The following is a 26,477-nucleotide window of genomic DNA, read 5'->3' on the forward strand; positions in this document are numbered from 1 at the left end:
ACCATACCCTACTAACAAATTAGCAAGCCTTGTTAGGAGCCTGTCTTCATTCTAACCCCCTAATGTGTCCATCTAATGGAGTTTTATGGGGCAATTTTTCCAAGTATTATTGTTGTCTAACTTGCAAAAGAAAAACTCATGAAGACACTGCTGTACACTGTTTTTTAATTGAATTGTTCTTTTTTTTCTTCAGCTATTTTATACCTCATAACTTTTGCTATTGCTGTACAGTGTAAGTAATAGCTTATCAGTCTTCTGTTAGTTAAAAAAATAATAATAATTAAAAACATTTTACTTAAAGTAATGATTAGTGCCATCTGGCAGTATTAAATAAAGAAAGACTGACCCTTAAAAATGTTGCTATATCACTCAAACTACACAAAACGACACAAAAACCTTCACGTTTGCTCCCAATTCCAACACTTACAGCTCATTTATTTATCTACAACATATAAAGTATAGTAAAACGAAATACATATACTGTACAACCAGTCATGTGATATTACACAGAGGAAAAACAGCTTTACACCATTCAGCTATAAATTACCTTTAATAGCAAGGTACCATATCTGTTAGAAAATTTACAGTGAAAAGAAATATCTATTTAATCCCCTGCAGACCAATGTAAGTGGTGTAATATTAAAATGTCATTTAAAGCATAAAAAGAAAAGAAATGAAGGGTTCAATTGGACATTCCATTAGAACTATGTTTTGCACAAGATGTGAGAATGTATGTAACTGCACAATTACTACTAATAACTGCTTGGACTAGTACTTATTATTGTAATCCAATAATAGAACTAAGAAAGGCTTAGAAAAATCTCTGCACACTATGTAGAAATAACCCCATTGTTTACTGGTCCCGCCTTTGTTTCTCCTGTCTTTTAACACAGCTATTTCAGCTACACAGGTGGAGCTATAGATTTGTATATCCTGTAGAACTAAATGAGCAAGTCACACATGCATATTTGTAAAATAAATATGTTAAATTCTAATACTGAATTTGTTCCTAACTTGATCATGTTGCTTTGATCTAAATTATTTTCATTGTTCATTTTCATGAACAATGCACAGGTATAGAAAAAAAAAATCCATTCCAAGCAAGATCTAATAAAGAAGGGGCATCATAATGAAAAAGTAAGTAACAAATTAAGATTATTTCCCCCCCAAAATAAATATACTGTACAGTCTTTTCTTCTGGGATGGCACAAAATTAATAGTTTGTCAAAAAATCTCTGGGTGAAATGTAATAGGATGAGAGATTCAGAAAGTTAGAGATTTGGTAAGAAATCCCCAGTTTTTTTTTTTAAAGCGGCAATCATTTACATGGCAAAACCAGTTTGATTTTGAAGTGATGATTGCCATTTAAAAAAAACCTAGAGATTTCTCACCAAATCTCTCACTTTCTGAATCTCTCATCCTATTAAATTTCACCCTCTATTTGGCATTTATCTTTTTTGACTGTGCTGCAAACATTACTTTCATTTCAGCATAGGCCTCAGTGGTCTTTAAATCAGCAACAAGAAAGCATACTGTGTAACAGCAATTAGATAGCAATCACCTGGATAAGCCCCGAAGAATAAGAGAAGTGCAATATTGTCACTGAAAGTAAAGTGACATATAAGAACTTTTAATACCAAGAACTACAGTATACCAATGACATCAGGATTGTCAGTTTAAAGAAAAATATAATCATCACATTGGAAGGGGTCTTTACTGTAAAGGTAGTTAAACTGTGGATCTACATAACATGAGGTGGTTAGAGTTGCATGTTTATATGACAGTGGTTCCCAAACTTTTCTGAATCACAGCACGCTATAGTAAAATATTTTTTTTCCCGGCACCCCTAGGTCAAAACTTCATTATTGAGAACTGTAGAAATAAAATATCAAATGAAGCAAATTTTGTTTATATGTCATCCTTAGGTTTAGTTATGTGGCTAGGAACAGGGTTCACTTCTGCTTGTCCACATATTTTATTATTGGCAGCCACTAGCACTGAATTTTCCTACTGCACGGACCACAAATAATTTGAATTGGTACTAGACCACCAATCGACAGAACCCCTGCAAGTGTTACAAGGCACCCCAGGGTGCCACAACACACCGTTTGGGAACCTTTGTTCAATAAATATTTAGGATCAAACAAGGTTATTCTTAAAATGGAGTTTTTTTTGCCTTTCTCTAGCTCCACAACATTATAATTTCTAAGTTTAATTGGTGGGCCTGTATACTATTTGAACTGTCAATTATCTAACAATGGTAGGCTGATAGTTATGTAAATACGTAAATGTATTAAATTATATGTAATTTAACTGCTTAAATTAGACAAAGTCCTGTTAACAGTTGTCTCCTATACTGTATATATTTGCAAAGGAAGGGACTGGGGCAGAGGCTGGTGCTACTCCATTTTCAGAATAATTTGCAAATATTTCCATGGTTGCAGCTAAACAGCATCGATTCATGATAAGTGTTCTGAAGCTAGGAGGTACAATAACAGTTTATGCAGAGTTGTGGATTTGTATTGCCAATTATCAGCTAATAGAAAGATAAAGTGTACATGGGGCAGTATGGATGGTGTAATGGTTAGCATTACTGCCTCACAGCACTGAGGTCATAGGTTTGATTCCCACCATGGCTCTAACTGTGCAGAGTTTGTATATTCTCCCCGTTTTTGCGTAGGTTTCCTCCCACTATCCAAAAATATACTGGTAGGCTTATTGGCTCCCAACAATTTAACCCTAGAATGTCTGTGTGCATGTATATGTGGTAGGGAATATAGATTGTAAGCTCCACTAGGGCAGGGACTTATGTGACTGTTCAAATATTCTCTGTAAAGCGCTGAGGAATATGTGTGCGCTATATAAGAAACTGTTAATAAATAATTACATAACCATATAAAAAAACAACCTCATCATTGCTGGAAGCTGAACAATATTCCAGTCTACAGTATTTTAGAATTTACACAACATGGTTATGTTATAGTATATAGCATAAAATCTTTTGCAGCTGCCATGCTTTGTTTTAGCACCACATATACATTTCCATATAAAAAGCACAATTTTCATTCATTCAGAGCTACAATAGAAATATTACGTAAATTGGAGTATATTTATACTACTTATAGTAGCTAAAAAATGTTCTTTCTTTTTTTGGTTCAGAAAAAGTTGCACTAATTCCTAAAGAATTACAAAAAAAAGTACAAATGAATTGCTTTAAAACAACAATATCCAGACTTCCCCTTAAGTTAACTTGTCACTTACTTAGAGGGATATAGCTGAGGCGAGTACTGGTGTGCTGATCTTGGACTGTAGCCACTGCTTGTTATTACTGTAAAACATAAAACACGCTGAAAAAACTTAGTACCATAAATAACTTGCATTCACGCTCTAACAGTTTTAGCATAGATCATAAATGCTGACAAAATGAGTTATTTTAGTGTAGAGTAGGACTACAAAGTGTGGAAGTATTTGGTACGGAACTAAATCTACATTTTGGCAACAGCATAAATACTCTGAGGCCCAGGAACTAAACAAACACAGACATATACACACACCTATATACACCGTGGACATCTCACCAAATGCACAATGTTACAGAGTGATGTTATTTGAAGTACAAAAGTACTAAATAACCCTCCAACAAATAACCTCAAAGTTGCCATGCACGCCTAATTCTACATTGTAGTTGGTTAGTCACAAGTGGCATATTAGATGACAAGCAGTCTCTTCTATATTTATTAGGTATAATAATTTGTGTGAATACTAACTGTGTAGCGAGTAAGGTTGGACGTGTGGTTCAGCATCATCGGCTGCTCGAGAACTTCGCTGCTGTTCAACATCCTCTGGACATGGCATACTAAATCACTATCTTACTGTACGTGGGCTCATTCCAAAGTTAATGCAGAAGTATTTCTTTTCCTTAACCATCTGTCTCTATCAAGACAGATGCATACCAAATATACATTCTGCATGATGATGAACCCATCCCTTCATAGGAAATTCATAGAGGAAACATACATACAGGGTAATGCCAGGCCATCTGCTCATATTTCACTTTCAAAATGATTAATGAAAGACTGACTAGTATAGCAAAGGCAAATTAATCCAATTAAATTCATCTGGATTTCAGTGGGAAAAAAAACTAATTGTATTACCACTACAACTGTATATGTTGATGTTATTACAACTGAACCAGGGATAGATTGCGAGATACACCCAGTTTAGGGCATACATTGCAGCAGTCATGTCTCTAGGGAGAATTGTGCTTCTGCCACAGGCATTGTTCTGAAGATAATCCAGTTACTAACTGAACTTTAGGGATTGGAATAATATGCAACACATGTTGTGTACATACAATAATAATATTTTTTATGCCAGGAACAATTTGCTGTTTGGCAGGTGCATCTATACTGTACATCATACTCTCGTGAAAGAACTTACATAGCTAAACTTACTTCATATAACAAGTGAAACAAGAAAAACATGAAGAAAAAACAAACTACAACATAACCGGTGCTGCAGTAATGGAATAAGACAAATGCAGGAAAAGGCATTCAAAAGTAAATGTACGGTCAATTCCTCCATCTCCACAAATCAGAACCATTCGAGTGACTCCCTCTAGTTCAGGGAAACCTTTCCTCACAATGCTGTAATAGATGAACAGTTTGTGCCCACAACACAGAAAGTGAGGGTGCGGACAGTGCTGTAATGGGGACTATACATCACGCAGCTATCAGGGCAACCCTGCTTTGGGGGGAGGGGGAGCGTCAGGGAAATCCAACATATTGGAAAATTGTTGATTCAAAGATTCCGTTGAAAAAAGATGATTGGGAGCAGCAAGCCCAGGATTTTTAACATGCTGCATTTCAGCAACAACCAGATGGATCATCAGTCATTATTGTCCGCAGACTGGCATTTTTTATTTCTGCTCAGCAGAGGGGATTGAATTTAGCAAAATGCAGAATTGCAGCTCAGACTTATGGCCTGAATTAGTTTCTATTTAAGATGCTGACAGCTAATACTCTACTATGTTGCTAAAAGTGTACTAAGTAGATAATAATGTACTAAGGGCCTTATTCTAGTTCACTCTTTCTGACAAAATCCTTCTTAGATGGACAAAACCATGTGCACTGCAGGTGGGGCAGATGTAACTTGTGCAATGAGAATTAGATTTGGGTGGGGTTTTACTTCAAAGTGAGATCTATATTGCAGTATAAAAATAAAGCAGCAAGTATTTACCCTGCACAAAAACAAAATAACTCTCCCAAATCTAATTCTCTCTGCACAAGTTACATCTGCCCCACCTGCAGTGCACATGGTTTTGTCCATCTAAGAAGGATTTTCTCAGAAATAGTGAACTAGAATAAGGCTCTAAGTGCTGTGCTTAGCATTTGTATTATGGTTTTCTCATGAATTCTACACTTATTTCACTAGAAAGGCCCTGACTGGGATGGAAATAAAGTTAGAAAGAGGAAGTAGGTTTAATTTGAACTGTTACACTATGAACTCTATTATTTTTTTGCTTAGTTTCAGTTGAAATCATCTTATTAAAATAGACTTATAAACGTTTAGGAGAAAAAGAAGAAATATGTTATCTTATCTTAAGATCATTTATCTTCATAATCATTTTTTAGAAACCCATTTTTGGTTTGTTGTATATTGTTTACATTATCTGTGCTAAATGTGCTAAAGTAGGATTTCCCTAATTTACTATACTGTATGTTGCATCTCTCAGAAATTGTGTAACCTTTTATCCAACAAAAACTAAAGTCAGGCCCTGGTTTTTGAACATAGTTCCAATCTGGGTCAGTTTACAGTGCACATTCGGCCAAGGTCAGCGCTTTTCACACTGCTCCCATTTTCTTATGCTAGCTCTTGGAGATTTACAATGCACCATTAACCAGGTCCTTAAGATTAACTTGCTTGGTTAAGTTATGGTTAACTTGACCGTGTAACCTTTTTTGGACCCTTTTTTACTGGAAGTGACCCAAGTTGATCCAGCAATAACAGTACAGACCGTTTACTGGCTTTACTAACGAGGTACTGAGGTCATGGTTTAAGTTCCCACCACTGCTCTAACTGTGTGGAGATTGTATATTCTCCCCATGTTTGTGTGAGTTTCCCCAGGTACTCCAATTTCCTCCCACATTTAAAATATATGATGGTAGGTTAATTAACTCTTAACAAAAGTTTATGTGTACATGGGTTTCGGGCAGACTGGAGGAGCCAAGTGGTTCTTATCTGATATCAAAATGATTATATGAGAGTGTCAGCGGGACAGGGGTATTAATGTTTAATTGAAACACGCAGTTTTTCCAGAGATACCCAGACTTGCATAAATCTGTAATTTACAAATACAGGAATTCCTTTAGTGATCAAATCACCTGCACTTACTGTACTGTGTATAGCATGTGTCAAGGAAAAAAGAGGTACTTAAAAATATAGTATTTACTTTTTTAATCAAGCAAAATGTATTCAGCTCAAAAATACTGTATTAACATGTGCACCAGATGTATGTCACATGTATCAAGTGTGTATAGCTACACACTATCATAGTGTAAAGATAGTATACCATACCTCCCAACTACATGAAGTCGGGCGGCGGGATCCGGAGCCAGGTGTCCAAAATTTGGGAGCATGGCCTGCAAACTGCATCACTCCTGCAAGGCCACGTCCCATTTGTGTTCCCTAGGGGGCAGGGCAAGAGCTGTTTGAGCTTCTGGTCATGCCCCCAGACCCTTTGTCTGTGGTAATAGAAGATGTGAACATACACACAGCGTTTATTCACCGCTGTCAGAAAGGGAGAGGGTTTTGGGGTGATCGCACAAGACTAGAATATAGAGAGGACCCCTGTGTAGCAAGTGAATGGAAAGGTGTTTGTAGGGGTGTGCTACCTCAGGACAAGATTAATGAACACATAGGAAAAGAGAAGAATGTCCTTTTGTTAGGTGCACCTCATAGACAAAGAATCTAAAATTTAACTTTTAGACAAAGAATCTAAAATGTAACTTTTAGACAAAGAATCTAAAATTTTACTTTTTATTTAACTGGCTAGCGGTGCGCAGGCAGACTTGCTTTGCTGACAGATTTATTATTTTTCTTATAATGCATTTTGATTGATGTTTAGCAGTGCACAGACTCTATAGCCCTTATCAGGGCTTCTACCTTCCGGCGTGCTCAGACTAGAGATAACCCCAGATTGGTTCTCTACTCTATCACACAGGGAGTTAATCTCTTGGAGGCCTACATGCCCCTAGAATTTATGTTGGGCGAATAATTTAACCCCAGAGATACCCCAACTCTCACTATATTTTTTGACCGTACACTGACTCCAGATCTCTCTGATATTGATACATAGTAGAGACATCGGAGGAGTCAGGAGCATTATAGCTGTAGCAATGCCTGTGATTAGCATAAACACGGCAACTGAGAGAGTGTACATTGTTTAAAGCACATATTAGGTAGAACGAGTCCTGTATAATAAGGGCAACAAGCCAGACTCTTTGAGCAGAGCATTATTTGTTGTAGTACCGGACAGTGATCTGGTCAATTACACTATATCAGCCCTGCACACTGCTATCCTTGCAGAATTATTAAATATTAAATTTTGAATATTTAATAGCATTATCAGCAAACACCTGCCTGCCACCCCATTTTTTATGTGTGTTTACCCACCCTTGTCTGTTATATGGTTTTAATATTCGCAGCCTTTTATAAACAAAATAATAAAAGTTAAATTTTAGATTCTTTGTCTATGAGGTGCACCTAACAAAAGGACATTCTTCTCTTTTCCTATGTGTTTATTCACCGCTGCTCTGCTGGGCTTAGCAGCAGCAGATAGGAGGCACTCCCACCACGGGACATTGCTGGCACCAAGCAGGACATGGGACTGTCCACAAAAAATGGGATTGTCCTGCAAAAATCAGGACAGTTGGGAGGTATGGTATACAAGAAAGTAGCTTAACAGTGTTAGCAGTGTTCTCTCTGAACAATATACTGTAATAATATAATGATGTGCAATATACTTTACATAACAGAATTATAGTGGACAATTATTTGTAAATGTAAAATTTTCAATATAAAAAATGTAAGAAAAATGAAATACAAGCAAATGTTGTTTTCCACTTTAAATAATAATTGGAATTCTTCTTTCCTGTATTATTATATAAATGTCACTTAAAGCACATATATAGCTGTGACTTCATATAGCCTTTAATTATTTAAATTTGGGGTCAGTATGCAATCAACCAATCAGAAAACAATGTTATGTATCACCTTAAAAATCCCTCCAATAGGCACATCTAACCTAACTCATCTAATTTTAACGCAATTATATAAACATATCCATACTATGCCTTCACTTGCCTGCCTCTGCTCCAGTTTCAGTATACCAGGAGTCCCAAGACACAACCAAATGATACATAGCACAAAAAACAGACTTACAATGAACTCTATATAAAACCTGCAGAACACGTGACTCGGGTGGTTGACTATTACAGTTGAGGCTGTCCTAACACAGGCATGGCATACCAAAAATGGTATTTGGTCAAGTCATACAGCATCTTTCAACATTTCCAATACAGGAATAAAATCACATCATAACATGGGCAAGGCTGCATTACAAAGGAGCATTGTCATGAACCCAGGAGTGTGCATAGCAATCAAAGTGTTAGCCTACCTCTTAGCCACCACATCTTGAAATAGCCAATCACCAGAGCAGCAGTGAGCAGTGGTGCCTCCCAAATGACAGTAATGTTTGGGACAGTTGGATGGCATGTGAATAGACATTACACATTGTACAGTATATTCTTTGTGAGCAAACCCAGAAAACACTATAGATAACAAAAGAATATGGAGATACAAACCTATGGGGTAAATTTAGTAAGATGGGAGTTATATTGAAGATGGAATGTTGCTGATAGAAATCAATCAAATTCAATTTCTTAATAGATAACATATAGAATATGATTGGTTGCTATGGGCAAGCAACATCCCATCTTCAGTAGAACTCCCAACATAGTAAATGTACTCCTATTTGTCCCGAGTCATTTACAATATGCATTAATGTAAGCCACATTAAACAATGGTATTTCCCTAACAATTTTTTCTCTGGTATCAGTGGCGATTTTTACCTATTGGCTGCAGGACTGCAGTCCCCCCAGGCAAAATCCACCACTGTTCCCTGCCTAAGTGAACCCAGATGAAGTCTGTGAGACTGCACTGGCTTCACTGTGACTGGCAGTGACTTCCTATTGGAATTCTGACCTGCGAGTCACCTAAAGCATTGGGAGGTGTTCCCTCCCCCTGGGACGCTTCTACATAAGCTGCTGAGCGGCAGCCCATAAAAACCGGGTTCCACGCATGCACAGTACGAGAATGAGATTGCGCATGTGCTGGACCCAGGACCCGGAATATGCCTCTGGGCTGGGGGCCAGCGAATGGTCTGTACCGAAGAAGCATGCCGTTGACCGACCGCTGGGACAGGGACAATGGGACTGTGATTGGTGGTGGCAACGGGGAAGTGCACAGTGGTGGCGACAGCGGAGGGGGGCCCGCATCACGGCAGCCCCCCTCCTCCGCAGAGGCAAGAGTTCCCGCTGTCTGGTATAATCCTAAAATCAGCAACAGTTAATGTATTACATTTTAGAACGTACAGTACAAAAAATGTAAAAAAGAATGCTATAGACAGGAAATTGTAGCTCATTCATCCATGTGCCCTAAAAAAAGCCCATTTTTTATGTTGTCGCCTTATCAGTGCAATTTATCAATAAAATATATGACACGATACTAGCTTGGAATACAAGGTTTCTGTTTAAGCAATCACGGTGAAACTGAACGTAATACTGCTACTAATAATAATTTGAATTATTAATATACAAAATAAAAATCTAAACAAATGTAAAAACCAAAAACATTGCCATAATACTAGATAAAGTTCATAAAGAATTGTGCATGGGCAAGCTATCACCAGTGGTAGCTTCTTATCACACCCTATAGGGCTAAGCTAAGCTACATCATGCTATATGGCTTTTTGCTAACAGCAGCTTAGCATATGGGATCCTTAAACAATGAAAATGCACCATGAGGTGCATAGCACCCCCTGCCTGCATTTGCTATTGCTAAAAATAGAGATTACATTGCAGTTAAGAGGAACATTAAAAGGTACAAAAGATTTCAGGAAAGCGCACATCTTAACCAAAGGCTTCTCTTAAGATCCCATGTGCAGTGTTTTTCAGAAACAAGATAAAGCCTGGATCATGTTTGCTACACATTGGGGGTTATTCTGGTCTGTTTGCAGGGACTGTAAGTTTGCATTTCTGCACATGTGCATATGCCAGATGCATGCGGCCACGGCGAACAGACTGTTAGCCGGATGCATGCACCCAACATTGCCGGCGTGGAAAGGCGGCGGATAGTCACGCCCATGGGAACACCCAGCATTTCATGGGCGTTTACATGGAAATCGACCGGTGACATGGGCGGGCAAGCTGACATCACCGGATGTCAGATGCCTGCCCACTTCCTTCCGAATGCCCACGCACATCTAAGGTTACCTGAGAGTAACCTTAGATGTGTGTGTGTGCCTTCCACATCATTCAAAGGTCGGCGACCATTAAATGAATTGGGTGTTCCCCAGCTCATGCTAGTGTACGTGGCGTGCGAAGGGGGCGGGCAACCCAGCATTCGCAGGGTGGCTTTTGGTGGCAGAAAAAGAATAGGTCACCAAAGTGTCCTGTAAGGGCGCCTGGGAGGGGTTGTCCCGCTGTAAATGTATGCTTAAACCATTTAATAAAACAAAACCTAAAATATTCAAGTATTTAAATAAAACATATATCTCATTAAAATTGAGGGTACCACAATGTAGCAATGAGAGCAAGGATAGTCACCCACAGTCCGCCCGTTTAGTGTCCTGTGTCCGTTCCTATAGTGCCTCCAGATAATCGTCCTGTAAGGATTGCCAATGCAGGCAAACTTGTATTTAGGAGAGATGCTGATCTCCAATCCAGGGAGCGCCTGATGTTGTGAGGTGCTCTACCTGGGCCCTTATTCTGATCGGTGCGGATATTCCCGCATTCTTACGGAGCGGTCCGCACGCCACGGTGTTCTGCCGCGTGCGGCCATCGTCCGTAGAAACGCCCACGTGTCCTCCGCATTCGGACGGACTCACTCTTTAAGAACAGGGCGTGTTTACGGACGACATACAAACCATGCGTGTGCGGGGGAAACACTCAGATTCTGCACGGTATTACAGAGTATTACAGAGTATGCTCGGGAATACCGCATCCGAACGGGAGCCAAGCGGTGCTACCGCCCGTAAGCGGAGTATTTACGCCAAACAACCCACTATTATGTATATTCTGCAATACATCACATGACCCACTTATTCAATTACCTATCCTCATAAAAAATTGCTTATTTGGAATTGGAATCAATTAGATGCCAATATATCCTTACAAGCATGCCTAACACATGCATTGCACACATTAACCCTTACAGCAATTGAAGTGCAATGGTTTGTATTAGACCCTGTGTAAAATATTATAAACAATCTACACATATACTGTTTAATGTGCAAAGAAAACCAACAACTTTGAACTTGCATAAATTATTTATTACGAGGAACAATTAAATATCAAAAAAAAAAAAACAACAATTAAATAAGTAAATCGCGCAGGTCCTGCAGATCCGCCAGTAATAATCTTAAATGGTGTTCTGCCCGCAGGAGGGCCCCACGAACCCCCTCATCTGCCGGTGTTGTGTCATCTGTGGGCATGTCAAAGGGGCAAAAATTAGTCATGATATTCATGCATACATTTCACATACTGCTACATAAATTGCAGAAATGCTAGGTGACATGTGTATATATATATATATATATATATATATATATATATATATATGTAGAGAGATAGAGACACACATAGATAAATAGATATGACACACACATATATACATACATGCAAACTTATTTACTACATACTGTGTTTTTTTCCCTCTACCCTTTACTCTGCAGAAGACATAAGTCATAGTGTTTCTTCTCATTTACAACCCACCCATGACTAACCAATGACAAGCATGTCATGGCCTCCGTCAATAAGAACTTGTCACAATCTCCTCAGTCTAAGTTCAGTGATGGTTCGTGGCATGGGAGTTATGCAAATGTCAGGAATGCACAGTACACATCCTCAAAATCATAACTCAGTCTAAACCAACCTACAATTCTGTGAGGCCAAAAAAACAATCTGAACTACAGGGGGTGTTTAGGTAGAGGAGGCTCCTGGGACACTGGCAACTTGTGACTCCATTCCAAGGTAGGCCGGGCCATACTCCATTTATAGCATACATCATATAGTTTATAAATAACATTCACCAAAAATATAGATTCCACTATTTGATGGGTCATAATCAACGCTTGCAGCAGGTGAATTTAATCCACAAATGATCCACTCATCCCTTTACTCCAGGATCCTGTTTAACTGCAACGGTTATGTGGCAGTCAAAATGGAGCTCCAAGCCATCCCACAAACCTGTGTAATTCAGAGGTGTCCTGGATGAAAGGGATGCCTTGGACACCCCATCTAACCCGTACCTGTATCTGTAGCTACCCACTTTGGGGTCTGTATTAATAGTATTGTACCAAAATTTTTAATCACCAGTGCTACATAACAAATACCAGTCCAAGTACTTCATGAATGATGCATTATGTAAACATACCGATCTGATGGGACTCCGGGGCCTCACACGCCTCCTCCCCCTCCGATTCGGACACCTCTGGGGCAACCGTGGCCTCCTCAGCCACCTCCTCCGCCAGCTCCTCCGCCACCATCACCTCCTCCACCACAACCACCTCCTCCACCACCACCACTTCCTCCACCACCTCCTCCACCACCACCACCACCTCCTCCACCTCCTCCTCCGCCACCAACACCTCCTCCACCTCCTCCTCTGCCACCAACTCCTCTTCCACCTCCTCCACCACCACCTCCTCAGGCACCTCCTCCTCCTCCACCACCTCCTCCACCATCTCCTCCACCTCCTCCACCATCTCCTCCACCATCTCCTCCACCATTTCCTCCTCCTCCTCCACTTGCTCCTCCTCCACCCTCGCCGCCACCTCCTCATCTCGCTCTTGCGCCTGCTCCTCCGCCAGGGCTGCCTCGGCCTGCTCCCGTGCCTGTCGTGCTCGGGCTCGTGCTGTGTGGTAGAAAACAAAATCATGGTCAATGTCGGGTCATTGGGGCACATGTAGTAATCCATAACAAGACATACATGGCAGGGTGATAATGTTGGCAAACGATGCTTGAAAGTAGCTCCTTACTGTTAATGGAGTCCAAAATGTGACATTTAAGTTATTATGTGATTGTTAGTAATTTGTTCAATCATTACAACCCTGGCATTTATCAATGTTGAACACATATTAGATCTGGCACATTGTATGCATCTGAATCATGAATGCTATGTCATTACATATAAAAGCCACATGACTGCATGTTAACCAGGAAGAAGCACACATAACAGTCTATGGACTTGTAAACCCATGGACACCCACTTATCATGAGACACATTTTATTGTTTATAGATGGTATGATGTAAGTGCGAAATTTCATAGCTAAAATACTCACACTCAGCTATCTCTCCCCTAATTTGCTGGAGAAGCTGGGGCTGGCGCCTGCGGAGGTCCGACCACCGCCTCTCGAGCTGGCCGAGGCTCCTCCGCACCCGGGTGCGGGCGTAAATCCGGCGCCCTGCCGCAGCATATGCCCGCCGCTTTTGCCCATTTGTGATGAAGGGCCCCGCACGGCCCAGCCTTGTCTCCATGACGGAGACCAGAGCCCTGAGCTCCGCAGGCGAAAATGGCTCTGCCCTGCGTGTCTCCGCCATGTTAACAATGGCATCAATCAACCAATCAGGTGGTGGCATTGGTTTATCACAGTTATTTGTGTTAATAACTTTATTGTTCATCTTTACATGAACAGCGTCTCTGCGCCAACACAAATGGTGACAAATTCGCATGCCTTCAAAACAGTAGTGCTGATGTATGGGAATGAGCAAATCTGATATATATAAAACACAGTGTGTATGCACTTAGCAAATCCAATAAGGCCTCGCTCCGCCAAGCAACGCGTGCTATAGCTTAGCAACGCATAGCTGTACTTAGCATTACTTACTCTATGCATCTATGTGTATGCGTACATTTATGTTTAAAAGACACATACACATACTTGCAGGTATCCTGAGTCCAGCATTATACACCAGCGCTGCCTGCCTGGCTGCCTGGCTGGCTGGCTGCCTGCCTGCCTGCCTGCCTGGGTGCCTGCCTGCCTGCCTGCCTGCTCCTCGAAATGTTTAAACATGTTAATAAATTCAAATATCATATATATATATATATATATCTGCAAACAAATCATACATCAACACAGGAAAAAATCCCCAACACATTAGAGAATAAATCAATGTACTCACCAGTCATCAGGGATAGTATCAACTACAATAATGAAGATATAACAAACACATAAGATCCCTTGTACAAGGTATAATAATGAGCACCTATATTGTACTTCCCCCAAAACTAAGCACATATGATAAATATCTACTATTTCTTTGCCATTAGGAGGGCAGGCTGGCTAATTGTCGTTTTGTAACACTGACAACTACCACACTGTACTTATTTGAAGGGGTGATTTTTACAACAATTGGTGTGTTCTGGTCAACTAGATAAAATGTACCTGAAGTATCTTTGCGCCACAGAGTCCCGCAGCTGGTATCCCCTCCGGCATTCAGGGGCGCGGGATGGGCGCATGGGCGGATCTTGCGGCTCAGATGGTACCTCCCACTCATCAAAGGGTATCTCACGCCGCACAGCAATGTTGTGGAAAAATATACACAGGCCCACGATCCTCGACACCATTTGAGGCGCATACTGTAAGTCACCACCAGTGCGGTGGAGCACTCTAAATCGACCCTTTAAAAGGCCAATTGAGCGCTCCACCACTTGCCTGGTGGCAACATGCGCCACATTGAATGCCTCCTGTGGGCCCGGTGCTGGGTAGCTGTACGGCGTAAGTAGCCAGGGCGTACATGGGTAACCGGAGTCACCCAGAACCCACGCATCACGGCCTTCCAGCTCTTGTAGTCTTTGCCATATCCCGGTTTGTCGGATGACATGAGAGTCATGGGCACTTCCGGGAAACTTCGAGTTGAAGGCGAGAATCTCCATGGATGGGCCACATACCACCATCACGTTCAGTGAGTGGAACAATTTGCGGTTCCTATATATCTTCTCACTTCGAGATGGAGGCACAAATGGTACATGGGTGCCATCCACAGCCCCTATCACATTAGGGAAGCCAGCAATTTGATGGAAGGCCTGCTGGCTTCTGCGCAGGGTCTCGGTGGCAAATGTCATGGCCATGAAGTGCCCCTTGCGCCTGAACATGGCCGACGTCACACGCCTCAGGATTCGGCAGAAGGCCGGCTGAGATATTCCAGCAAGTACTGCCACTACTTGTTGGAATGATCCTGAGGCGCAGAAATGCAACACCGCCAGCAGCTGTGTGTGAGGCGGAATTGCTGTCGTGATCCCGTGTAGAGGTTCCAGATCACTCTCAATTAACGAGAGCAGATCCAGAATTACATGTGGCGGTAACCGGTACCTAGTAAGTACCTCATCATCGGGCATAGCAAACAGAGTCACCCGTGTGCGATAGATTCTAGCACGTCCTGGCCTCCTTGGGCGACGAGTGGGGAGAGCCGCAAGTGCCCTTAGCCTCCTTTCCATGTCCCGCAGCATTGCTTCAGCAACCTATAAAGAAATGAACATAAATACTGATGCACCTATGCACATAATGGCCATATCCCACTACACATAGATTTGTAGGCTTCAATACGTACAATAGATGGCCGCCCCGTAAAATCCCGAAGATCCATTTGACTCTATAATGATGTAACAATAATATGAACTCAATACACACCGTCCTAAACACACAGATGCTTACAACATCGAACTACTAAACACTACTTGAGTATCAAAGGTGTCTGCATTTGTTGCCGACATCATGTACTATGAGACATTCCAGCTATTGCTGGGACATGTTGTCCTGCAATAGATGAACACACACAGGTTTCAGACCTGTGAGTGAAATAGTGAACATGTGACATGTTGCAATAATGCTACAAAGACTTTGCTGGCCCAACAATCTGTAGTCAGTGAGGCAATGGTGCATACATTCATACACTTACATTGTTAATGGATAACATATCTACAAGGACCATGGAAGAGCTTACCTTAGACCCTGACAAGTCCAGATCTGGAGACAAATGATTCTAGCAGCAATTCACTATTTATAGGCCTGTCACATGTGTGGTCTATAACAGTAGTGATGAGTATTGCATGACTTGTGGCCTGGATTTTCTAAGGGATTGGGCTACTTTTAGCTTGCAATCAAACGCCACAATACCACAGTAGTCATGAACCAAATGTCATGTCATGCTAGCAAATAGCATGTGTATTGTGCGATAGTCACAGGTGTAGCAGAAGATTCTATGCAATGTTAGAATTGGTGACCAGTATTTCATGTCGAAGTTTCGCCAGGTTTTACACAATGGAATTTCCGCAACCGTATGCGGCGCGAAAAAACAGCGACGTACGCTCGTGCACGGAACGCAGCTGCCGCTGATGTCCGCCAAACAGGATACACAAACAGTATATAAAGGTGTATTAGAAGGTGACAATGTTGTTGCTAACATGTCTGGATCACAACCAGAGGTGGACCCAGATCTGCAGCAACTATTTGACCAGATGGACTCCAGCACCACCTATGTGCCACTGCACATGCAGCCAGTGGGTAATGAGGAGGCTGCTGGCCCTTCTACAGCAGGGCAACCTGCACCTGACCATTCTACAGCAGGGCAACCTACACCTGGCCCTTCTGCAGCAGGGCAACCTGCAGCTGGCTCATATGCACCATCAGCAGAATCTTTTGGAACACAACCGGGGACTTCACAAGATAGTACCATGGCCAGCACTTCAAGTGCAGCGACACGTGCCAGGGGGCGTGGCCATGGACGTGGCAAGGGGAGAGCGAGGGCAACAGAGGAACCAACTACAAGAAATAAGGCATATGAAGCACAGGAGCTTGCCATCCTGGTTCCCCGAGCACGTGATTGGATTGAGTGTCCATCGGAGAAGCTGACACACACACGCAGATGGAAGATTTGGGAACAGATAACGGCAGAGATTAATGAAGTAGCGCCACAAGTTCGTGAGACGGACCATGTGAAGAAGAGGCAAGTTGTTTTGTGATACATGTGCCCAGTAATAGACAAGTAATGATTGAATTCATGCTTAGATGGATTTTGCAAATGGCCCGTGAGGTTGTTACGATACACAGACATTATTGCCATGTTATTTAGTTGAGAGTTAGAGTATGGTGATTGTGAATGTGTATTGTAACGGTTGATATCATAGTTGCATGTAATGTTATCTTTTGGACATTAAGCACATGTCGTAATATGTAGCACAGAGCAATGGCTGCAACAGCAAACATCTGGAGTGACATGTATTAATATGTCAACTTACATTGCAGGTGGCAGGACTTCAAAACCAACCTGAAGAGGAAGATGACCAAGCGGTGGGAACACAGCCAGACATCTGGGGCCGGGCCCATGCCATCAGGGCTAGAGCTCACCCCCCTGGAGTTGATGGCCGAGAGCTGTATATCAGTTGAGGAGGTCAGGGGGGTGAGCACGATGGATAGCGAGGCCCCAGCTGAAGTGTTTGCGTCTTTTCTGGAAGGTAAATATTGGTCATGCCATAAGCTTGTGCAAGTAATTATCTTAGAATGTGTCCTAATTGTGTTTATCATTTTCCACAGACACCCCACTGCTTGGTGACGACTCTGGTCAGGAGGTGGAGGAGTCCGTGCCACCTGGCCCCAGTGGTAGGCCTGTGCAGCAGCAGCCATCGGCCCAAGCCGATTTGGCCAGGTTGGCCCAGATGCTTGGGGACATAAACCAGCAGGGAGAGTTGGCATCAGAACGGATGCATAGGACAGAGGAGATCATGGCGAGCTTGGTCAGCACCCAGCAGGCCATCGCTGGGAGCCTGCAGGCCATGGCTGAGGCGCATCAGGCCATGGCTGCAAGTGCTCAGGTGCTGGCCGAGCAAGCCACCCGCCAAAATGATCTCCTCCTCCACCATAATGAGCTTATGGTGGAGCTGGTTAACAGCAACAGGGTCCTAATGTCATCCGTTTCTGGTGCATTACCACCAGCAACACTCCCTGCTGGCAGGAGGGGTAGACCAGCCAACCCCTCACCAGCATCTGCTCCACCTGCCCCAGCATCTGGCCGTGCCCGAAGAGCTGCTGCACAGGCCAAGGAGCCTACCAAGGCCAAACGTGGTCGAAAATGAACTTGTGGCTGCATTAATCTCCACCGTTATCTCATCCCAAATCTTCCATTGTACTGTGTGTGTCAGCTTCTTGTGTCCAATCACGTGCTGAGGGTAACCAGATGAGCCCTTGCTTCCAATGTCCTTTTTGGTTCCCCTGTTGCCCTCTTTTGCCTGCCATTACTGTCAGCTGCACTTGATGTGATGTTGCTAAGTCCCCGGTTGTGTTCCAAATGATTCTGCTGATGGTGCATATGAGCCAGCTGCAGGTTGCCCTGCTGCAGAAGGGCCAGGTGTAGGTTGCCCTGCTGTAGAATGGTCAGGTGCAGGTTGGCCTGCTGTAGAAGGGCCAGCAGCCTCCTCATTTCCCACTGGCTGCATGTGCAGTGGCACATAGGAGGTGCTGGAGTCCATCTGTGTGCAATTATATTTGTTTTGTATTATAATTTATTTTGTTACATTCCTGCCATGGTTTTTTTTTTGGGTATTTTTATTTTTTTGTCATTGCATCACAGTGGCATTGACTGTGAAATTTATATAAATAAATTGCTTTACTTTACAACAATTGTGTGGTTTTATTAGTACATGTCGCATACACATGTGTATTGCTAGTATTAATATTCAGTCATGTCCATTGTTAGCAGGTTTAAAGTGTGTCAGAAGTACAGCATATGTGGGTGATTATTAAGGTTTCCTTGAAGCAGCAATGGTTTCAATTAAAGCACTGACAAGCGTCCTATTAGTGATTAATGAGTAAAGGAGTCGATTTTATTGGGTTCAGGTGTTAATGCTTGTAGTCATTAGGCGGTCCGTTCGCCTCCCGCAGGAACGAGTGGTGTCCGCAAAGCAATAGTGGCCTTTTGGACACCGCACATTTCTTTCCTTTTTGTTTGCGTGCATTCGGAGTGGTATCCGAATGTACGCCCCCCAACATAAGTGTACTCCCCCGTGTCCGCCCATGTTTCCGCCCCGTTTTGCCCACTTTGAAACTACGCCCATCTGTCATTCCGCATGACGCCCATAATACGCCCATATTTCCCGAATGATTGCGGTGAACAGTTTTGTACGGGATTTGCCCGAACAGGTACGGAGTCAAGGCGTGGCACATGCGCGTGGCGTTCTCCACGCATGCGCAGACGCCGTAAAGACGCGATCCGAAAGTATGCGGTAAAGTACGCGTCAATCAGAATAAGGGCCCTGGTGTGCATGGAAGTATTGCCCTTAGGTTCCTGATTATGGGAATGGTTCTGGAGACTGGTCCAGTTTGTAGGAGATGAAATGTAAGGTGTCTGGGTAGTATTGGGTGTCCTTGCTCCCCTCCACCAATGCGTTTCGCTCAAAGGCTTTTTCAAGGTGATAGGGTACTTATGTAGTAACTGGGCTGCCGATTTTGAAATCGGGTCCATCGCATCGCATCGCACCCGACCATATCGCATGCGATGCGATGCGATGCGATGCGATGGACCCGATTTTTCCATAGGATTCAATGTTAAAATGGACTGAGTCCATTTTAACATAGAATTCAATGGGAAAAGGGGTCCTTTTCATACCCCTACTATCCAAGTGGGCATGGAGTTGGATATAAACCTGTGGCGAGCGTAGCGAGCCACCGAGCCCGAAGCGTGGCGAGCGTAGCGAGCCCCGCGAGGGGACACAGAATACCGTCCCCTCGCGGGGCTCGCTTCGCTCGCCACGCTTCGGGCTCGGTGGCTCGCTACGCTCGCCACAGGTTTATATCCAACTCCATGCCCACTTGGATAGTAGGGGTATGAAAAGGACCCCTTTTCCCATTGAATTCCATGTTAAAATGGACTCAGTCCATTTTAACATTGAATCCTATGGAAAAATCGGGTCATCGCATCGCATCGCATCGCATGGTCGTATGCGATGCGATGCGATATCGCATCGCATCGCATCTGATTGTATGCCTTAACTTAAGGCATACAATCAAAAAATCGGCAGCCCAGATACTACATAAGTACCGGTGATAGAAAAAGCCTTTGAGAAAAACGCATTGGTGGAGGGGAGCAAGGACACCCAATACTACCCAGACGCCTTACTTTTCATCTCCTACAAACCAGACCAGTCTCCAGAACCATTTCCATAATCAGGAACCTAAGGGCAAAACTTCCATGCACACCAGGTAGAGCACCTCACAACATCAGGCGCTCCCTGGATTGGAGATCAGCATCTCTCCTAAATACAAGTTTCCCTGCATTGGCAATCCTTACGGGACGATTATCTGGAGGCACTATAGGAACGGACACAGGACACTAAACGGGCGGACTGTGGGTGACTATCCTTGCTCTCATTGCTACATTGTGGTACCCTCAATTTTAATGAGATATATGTTTTATTTAAATACTTGAATATTTTAGGTTTTGTTTTATTAAATGGTTTAAGCATACATTTACACCTGTTGCATGTTTTTAGCGAGCGCGGTCTCAATTCCCTTTTTCTCTTGGCTTTTGGTGGCAGCCTTGCGAACCAACAAGAATAAAGTCCATTTTGTATGGCCATGACTTATGGAAGATACATAGAATTTAGACAGATATAAAGTTTTCTTTATTTTCTATTTTGTTTTATACAAGTGAAGTAGCTCAAAAATTCAAACTGGTTTTCTACAATTTTCAGAGAGAGATATTTCTAAAACTTTGCTTGCTTGGACAATGCATAAGAAAAGGGGCATTGATACATTGATAATGAGATCTTCAGATGTCATTAGCTCGTAGAAAGTATACTGTATGATGTTTTTCCTGTTTCCAACACATCAACAGTAAGAACTGAGACTTTACTTGCTGCCTAATATATCCCACCCCTTGACAGGTGCAATTTAACTAGATAATCAAGTATTTTCCTGTCAGTGGTTTTAATTTTATGGCTAATCAATGTATTTGCACCCTATGTCTAAGTCCTAATTTAAATATGTCTCCATGGAAACACAGTGATAATGTAAGAAGTTTGATTGCATACACAATTCTATTGTGTCTGTAATGAAAGTATCAACTAACTGTATAAAAAAAGTACCTTACATGGTAGTATATAAAAATGTTGGGTTTTCCTTGGTACATATGTTGTGTGTATGGCGTTATGGTGTAGCTATGGAAACATACACAGGCTATATGCATGTTTCCACAACAATATCTGCCAATGATGATAAGAAATGTCAGTGGTTAGACACATCTGCCAACTGGATTTCTCTAAAAAGCATACAGGCGTAGGTGTATGTCTTCCCTGTAGGAAGTATATTTAAATGTCCCTGATGAAGGAATAACTTGGAACACAGTGTTTACACTTTTTTTTTTAAATTAAATTACATTTAAAAAAAAATTAAATAATAAAAAAAAATTCCTAATTTAAAATAAAATGCCCCAGCTTTCCCCATGGCATATCTCTACTCATTAAATGGTAGGAAAGACTCATTTAAGCTTTCAGTTTGTCAGTCTCCATAGCAGATAAGCCAGCATCCACAGAGACCTGCTCAAAGCTGGTACCTTAGGTCAACCATAGGCTGCGCCAACAGTAGTTACATGACGGTCACGGCCAGCATTATTGGATACCTTGTACTTGATGTGACAAGTAAAACAAGTTCACACAGATGCATGTAGTGAAAATTCTAATCTTTCAAGCTAATTATAATGTATTAACGGTTACCTACAATGTATTTCCGATAACTAATTCCAGGTCATTACAGGCATAACACATTGGGGCCCACTATAAATCTTTATTAAATGTAACAGGGCTGCTACCAGACTTGGAATGTGAAAGGATGTGCATATTATTCTGGAGTAAATGTTTTTCTGCTTCTTTAGTATGTGTAATGTTATCAGATTGCTTTACCTGACCCAGTAAATGTGTCAAGCGATCCATCTCCAGTTGTTGTGGTGGTTTCATTGCTGTTCATTGGCTCTGTTTTGACTGCAAGAAGAGACACTACATAGAAGAATAAGCAGACATAAGATTTCTCTTCTGAGTTTACAAAGGAGGCTTCATGTAATTTTCACTACACACAGCCAAAACATAATGTTCATGCAGTATGAAATTCATATAAAAAGGGAAGTATAGCAAGTCGTTAAGGTGTATAAAGTAAGGCATGCTGGTATAAATGTTTCGTAACAGATTCTGCTAGTCTCACATCTATGTAAATAAAAATGTAGAGTTGCTAATCAGTGACCACCAATCAAAGACATGTGATAAATGGAGGCCCTATGTCTAAGGGCCAGGTGTACTAGGCTTGAAAAGTGATTCAATGGAGAGTGATAAACCACCAGCCAATCAGCTCCTACCTGTCATTTTTCAAACCCTGCCTGTAACACATACCCTCCAACATGACCCATTCCATTAGGTACAAAATGCTCTGTTCCTGGACTTCCCTGCCAGTGACAGTTACAGATGTGAGCCTGCAGCACAGTCCAATATTCAAAAAGGGGAGCCACACCAGCTGCCATCCCAAACATCACTGAGAGTTGATGTGACCCCCCCTCTTTGAATATTGGACTGTGCTGTAGGCTCACATCTGTAACTGTCACTGGCAGGGAAGTCCAGGAACAGAGCATTTTGTACCTAATGGGATGGGTCATGTTGGAGGGTATAGTAACATGGTAGTTAGGAGCAGATTGGCTGGTGGTTTATCACTCTCCATTTTATCACTTTTCAAGCTTAGTACATCTGGCCCTACGTGTGTTTGCATGTTATAACCAGTCACACCCATAAATGCGTGATGCTTTAATATAAGGCTCAGCCAGCAGTGATGGACAACCTTGAGTACTCCAGCCAGCAATATATTATGGCTGCTGCTGTGTGCACACTAAACAGATACTGTTTTTCCTTGCAGAATATATCTGTAGGTCATCAGATGGTGTATATACACCCAATATGTCTGTGAACAATATTGTTTGGAGTCTATCGTGTTGGCCCTGCAGCCACAGTTGATGCCCGGCTTTGTATGGGCGATCTGCATACAATGGTTGTAAGGACCACCAACACTGAAGTCACAGTTGGGTGGGCAAAGTGAAATGCCCACTCAGCCAAGCAGCCGATTGATAAGTGTGCAGAGCTAATTGTCTGCTTAATTGGCATGGCAGCGGGTTGGCACATAGGCTCAGCTATAGATCAGACACAGCTGGAGTAAAATAATTGATCTGTCCCTGCTATTACTATTACTCATAAATGTTAGATTACCAAAATAATAATATATTGTTAGTGATATTGTAGTGTTCATGACAACAAAAAATGTTTAAACTTAAAGTTGAATTTAACTTAAAAAAATTAAGCACTACACATAAATGATACTAGAAGTAAAGATTCAAGGACAAATGATATGCCTGGGAATTCTCACCGCAGGTAATCAGTGGACTCAGCCATATCAAGTTCTAGCCTTGGCTGAAGTAGTTATAATCTACTGCTAAGGACCTACAGTATAAGGTTTATATTAGAAAGTGGATGGAAACACATCTGAGTTGAAATTGAAAGGTTTTAGTGTATGACTTCATTTGTCATTGTAATTAATATTGTCTTCGTTAAAAGACTGAGACATAAAAATAAAAAATATTTATATGCACAGACAGCACATTTTCAATACCTTGTAAATGTATCTGATATAAAAATATTTAGCAAAACAGAATGAATAACTTGCTTATTAGCAAGTTATTTTCTTATTCATCTAATGTCTTAAAGAAATGAAACTTATCAGCTTCTCTACAGTACGGACCAGATTCCTCATATTGAGGATTGTGAGCGTATATGAGGTCCACATACTGTACATTAATCAAATGGGATTTCATTAGCTGTAGCGCCAAGCCCTAACCACTGATTCACCCCAATGATTGAATATTAAGTATATTTATTAATTATCAAGTTTATCATAGCAAAGAAATGAATGTTCATTAATATGTATATAAAAACACACATGCAAGGACAGGAGCTCTAATCACTTTACTTTCTGAAGATGGGGTCCGGAATGGTAAATTTCACATTTTAGTGGCTCCCACAGAAGCCTAGGGGGGGCTTCTTTTGCAATAAAAAACGTGAGATTACAATGGTTGACTTATTAGAAGAGGTATCACCTCCAAACTCCCATGCTGGTGAATCTAAATACTGTATCTCCTAACGATTTTCTGCCACCATGAGAGAAAACCTTATGGGACCAGATAATGAGATGCACAAGTGCAGTGTAAAGAGAACCAGAGCATAATGCTGTTCGAAACTTAATGGTCTTTCTATAGGTTATCTTAAAAGTTATATACAAAATACAGTGAACTGAACTAGTTTTCTAGATCAACTGGAATCATATCATCAATTTATTTAATCTTCAACAATGAGATGTAGTTTATCCTTACAGAAACAACCTGAGCTCTGTAAATTAACTGCACACATCCCTTACACAAAGATGTAGTACCGTAGACATCAGAGTGTTTGCCAAGTAGTTTTGTTGCACAGTGCTGTCAATAATCATGTGCCATGTTTCTCAAACCAAAATATTCAAGTGTCATGCGGTATATTTTTCTGCCACCAGATGGCACTGAGCAGTGAATATAACATAAGTCACATGTATGTTGTCGCCCAAACCTTAAATGACAGAATTACCAGCATTTTTGGTTTGAGCTGCCGGTAACTGCTTAGGACAGGTTATAGTTGGTAGTAGAAAGCACAGTGTGAATCTCATCATGCTGTCTAGAGTACATACCTACCAACAGTCCTATTTTCATCGGACTGACCCACTGTCACACTCGCAGGCCGAATTGTCCCATTGTAGGTGGGGAGGCAGTTATGGCTGTGTGAGTAGTGGGTAAATATAATGTGGGGACAGTCTCTGGGGGCAGCCTAGAATCTCTGGGAGTGCTGGGCAGGTAATAAATAAATAAGTGTAGCGCCTCTGCTTACCCAGCTGCTAATCTGTGGCAGCTGCTGCCTACACAAAGCATATGAGTTAAAGGGGGCTGCTAAAACATATAAACACATATCTTTAATGTTACATGTAGGTAATATGTGCTATGGCTGCCTGACCCCTGGGAAGGGCAACGCTGTGTTGCATTTGGCATGCAGCACTCAGATCCTGTTATCCTTACTGTAGAAGATCTCACCCACTGGCTAGTTACAGGAGAAGCTGAGTCCTGCTGTGTCCCGAGTCCTGGATATAGTCCACAGTATTTAGTAACTGATTTGGGGGCTGGATGTGGTCGGCAGATCGACAGAAATAAGGTTGACAGTCAATAAGACTCGACCACTATTTGTCGACAGGCCATAGGTTAACACATGAGAAAAGTTGACATGGTCAAATGGTCAACACAAGCAATAGGTTGAAATGAAAAAGGTTGACATGAGTTTCATATTTTTTTGAAAGTTTTTTTTTATACTTAAATATTTAAGTGGACACAGTGTTAGATGATATAAGTGTGCCCAAAGCATTGGTAAGTGGACGCGGCACTCTTATATGGTGTCCACGTCGGCTTATGTCAACATAGACACCAAAAAAAATTCCAGTTGAATTAATTTCCATAACAATAAGCAGCAGCTTAAATGCTCACTTCCAATTGAATACCAAAATGGTAAGAAGTGCATCAATGCACTGCCCAGCCCATGTTCTGTGTTACACCCAATCACACGTGACCAAAAGAATGCAAATATAGTAATTTGGGAACTACTGCAATAAGGGTGTGTGTCTTACCTGCGACAAACTAGACTCTGTAAAGGAGAAAACACTAGATGGGTATGACCATGATTGAAAGGTGCCGTCCTTACTACTGCAGTTTACTTTACAAAACTACTCCTTTTTGAGTTAATGGCTCAATCCTAGTATAGACCATCTGAATATTTTAGGACATTGTAAGTGTTGATCAGGTGTTTTTGTATATAATTATATATACCAATATTAATTGCTTAAGATTGCTTACATAGGTTAAGGTTTAAAGATATAGAGCCAGATGTATGGATGAGTGATAAACAACCATAGCTAGCAGCAGAAGCACAGACACAACTTTAAGAGCTATGTGTGCAAATGCTAGGAGCTTAGGAAATAAAATCCCAGAACTAATTGCAACCAGCCAATCAGCTCCTAACGGTTTGAAAAATGACAGGTAGGGGCTGA

General features: G+C 41.7%; 1 protein-coding gene across 10 annotated transcripts in view; it reads right to left on the bottom strand.

Moving 5' to 3' along the window:
• EYA4 (EYA transcriptional coactivator and phosphatase 4) overlaps window positions 1-26,477 on the bottom strand; it is a 274,048-nt gene that overhangs the window by 75,428 nt on the left and 172,143 nt on the right. For 4 of the 10 annotated variants that reach the window (XM_083176667.1, XM_083176664.1, XM_083176665.1 and 1 more), the window contains 2 exons: window positions 22,232-22,324; window positions 3,262-3,328 (listed from right to left, as the gene is read on the bottom strand). In XM_083176667.1, coding sequence (XP_083032793.1) covers window positions 3,262-3,328; window positions 22,232-22,324 — 160 coding nt within the window. Of the gene's footprint in view, window positions 1-3,261; window positions 3,348-22,231; window positions 22,325-26,477 lie in introns of all 10 variants that reach the window. The other 6 variants (XM_083176671.1, XM_083176670.1, XM_083176672.1 and 3 more) reach the window with 3 other exon arrangements.

This window comes from Crinia signifera, chromosome 3 (genome assembly GCF_055691185.1).
Source record: "Crinia signifera chromosome 3, ASM5569118v1, whole genome shotgun sequence".
Classification (NCBI taxonomy): Eukaryota; Metazoa; Chordata; class Amphibia; order Anura; family Myobatrachidae; genus Crinia; species Crinia signifera.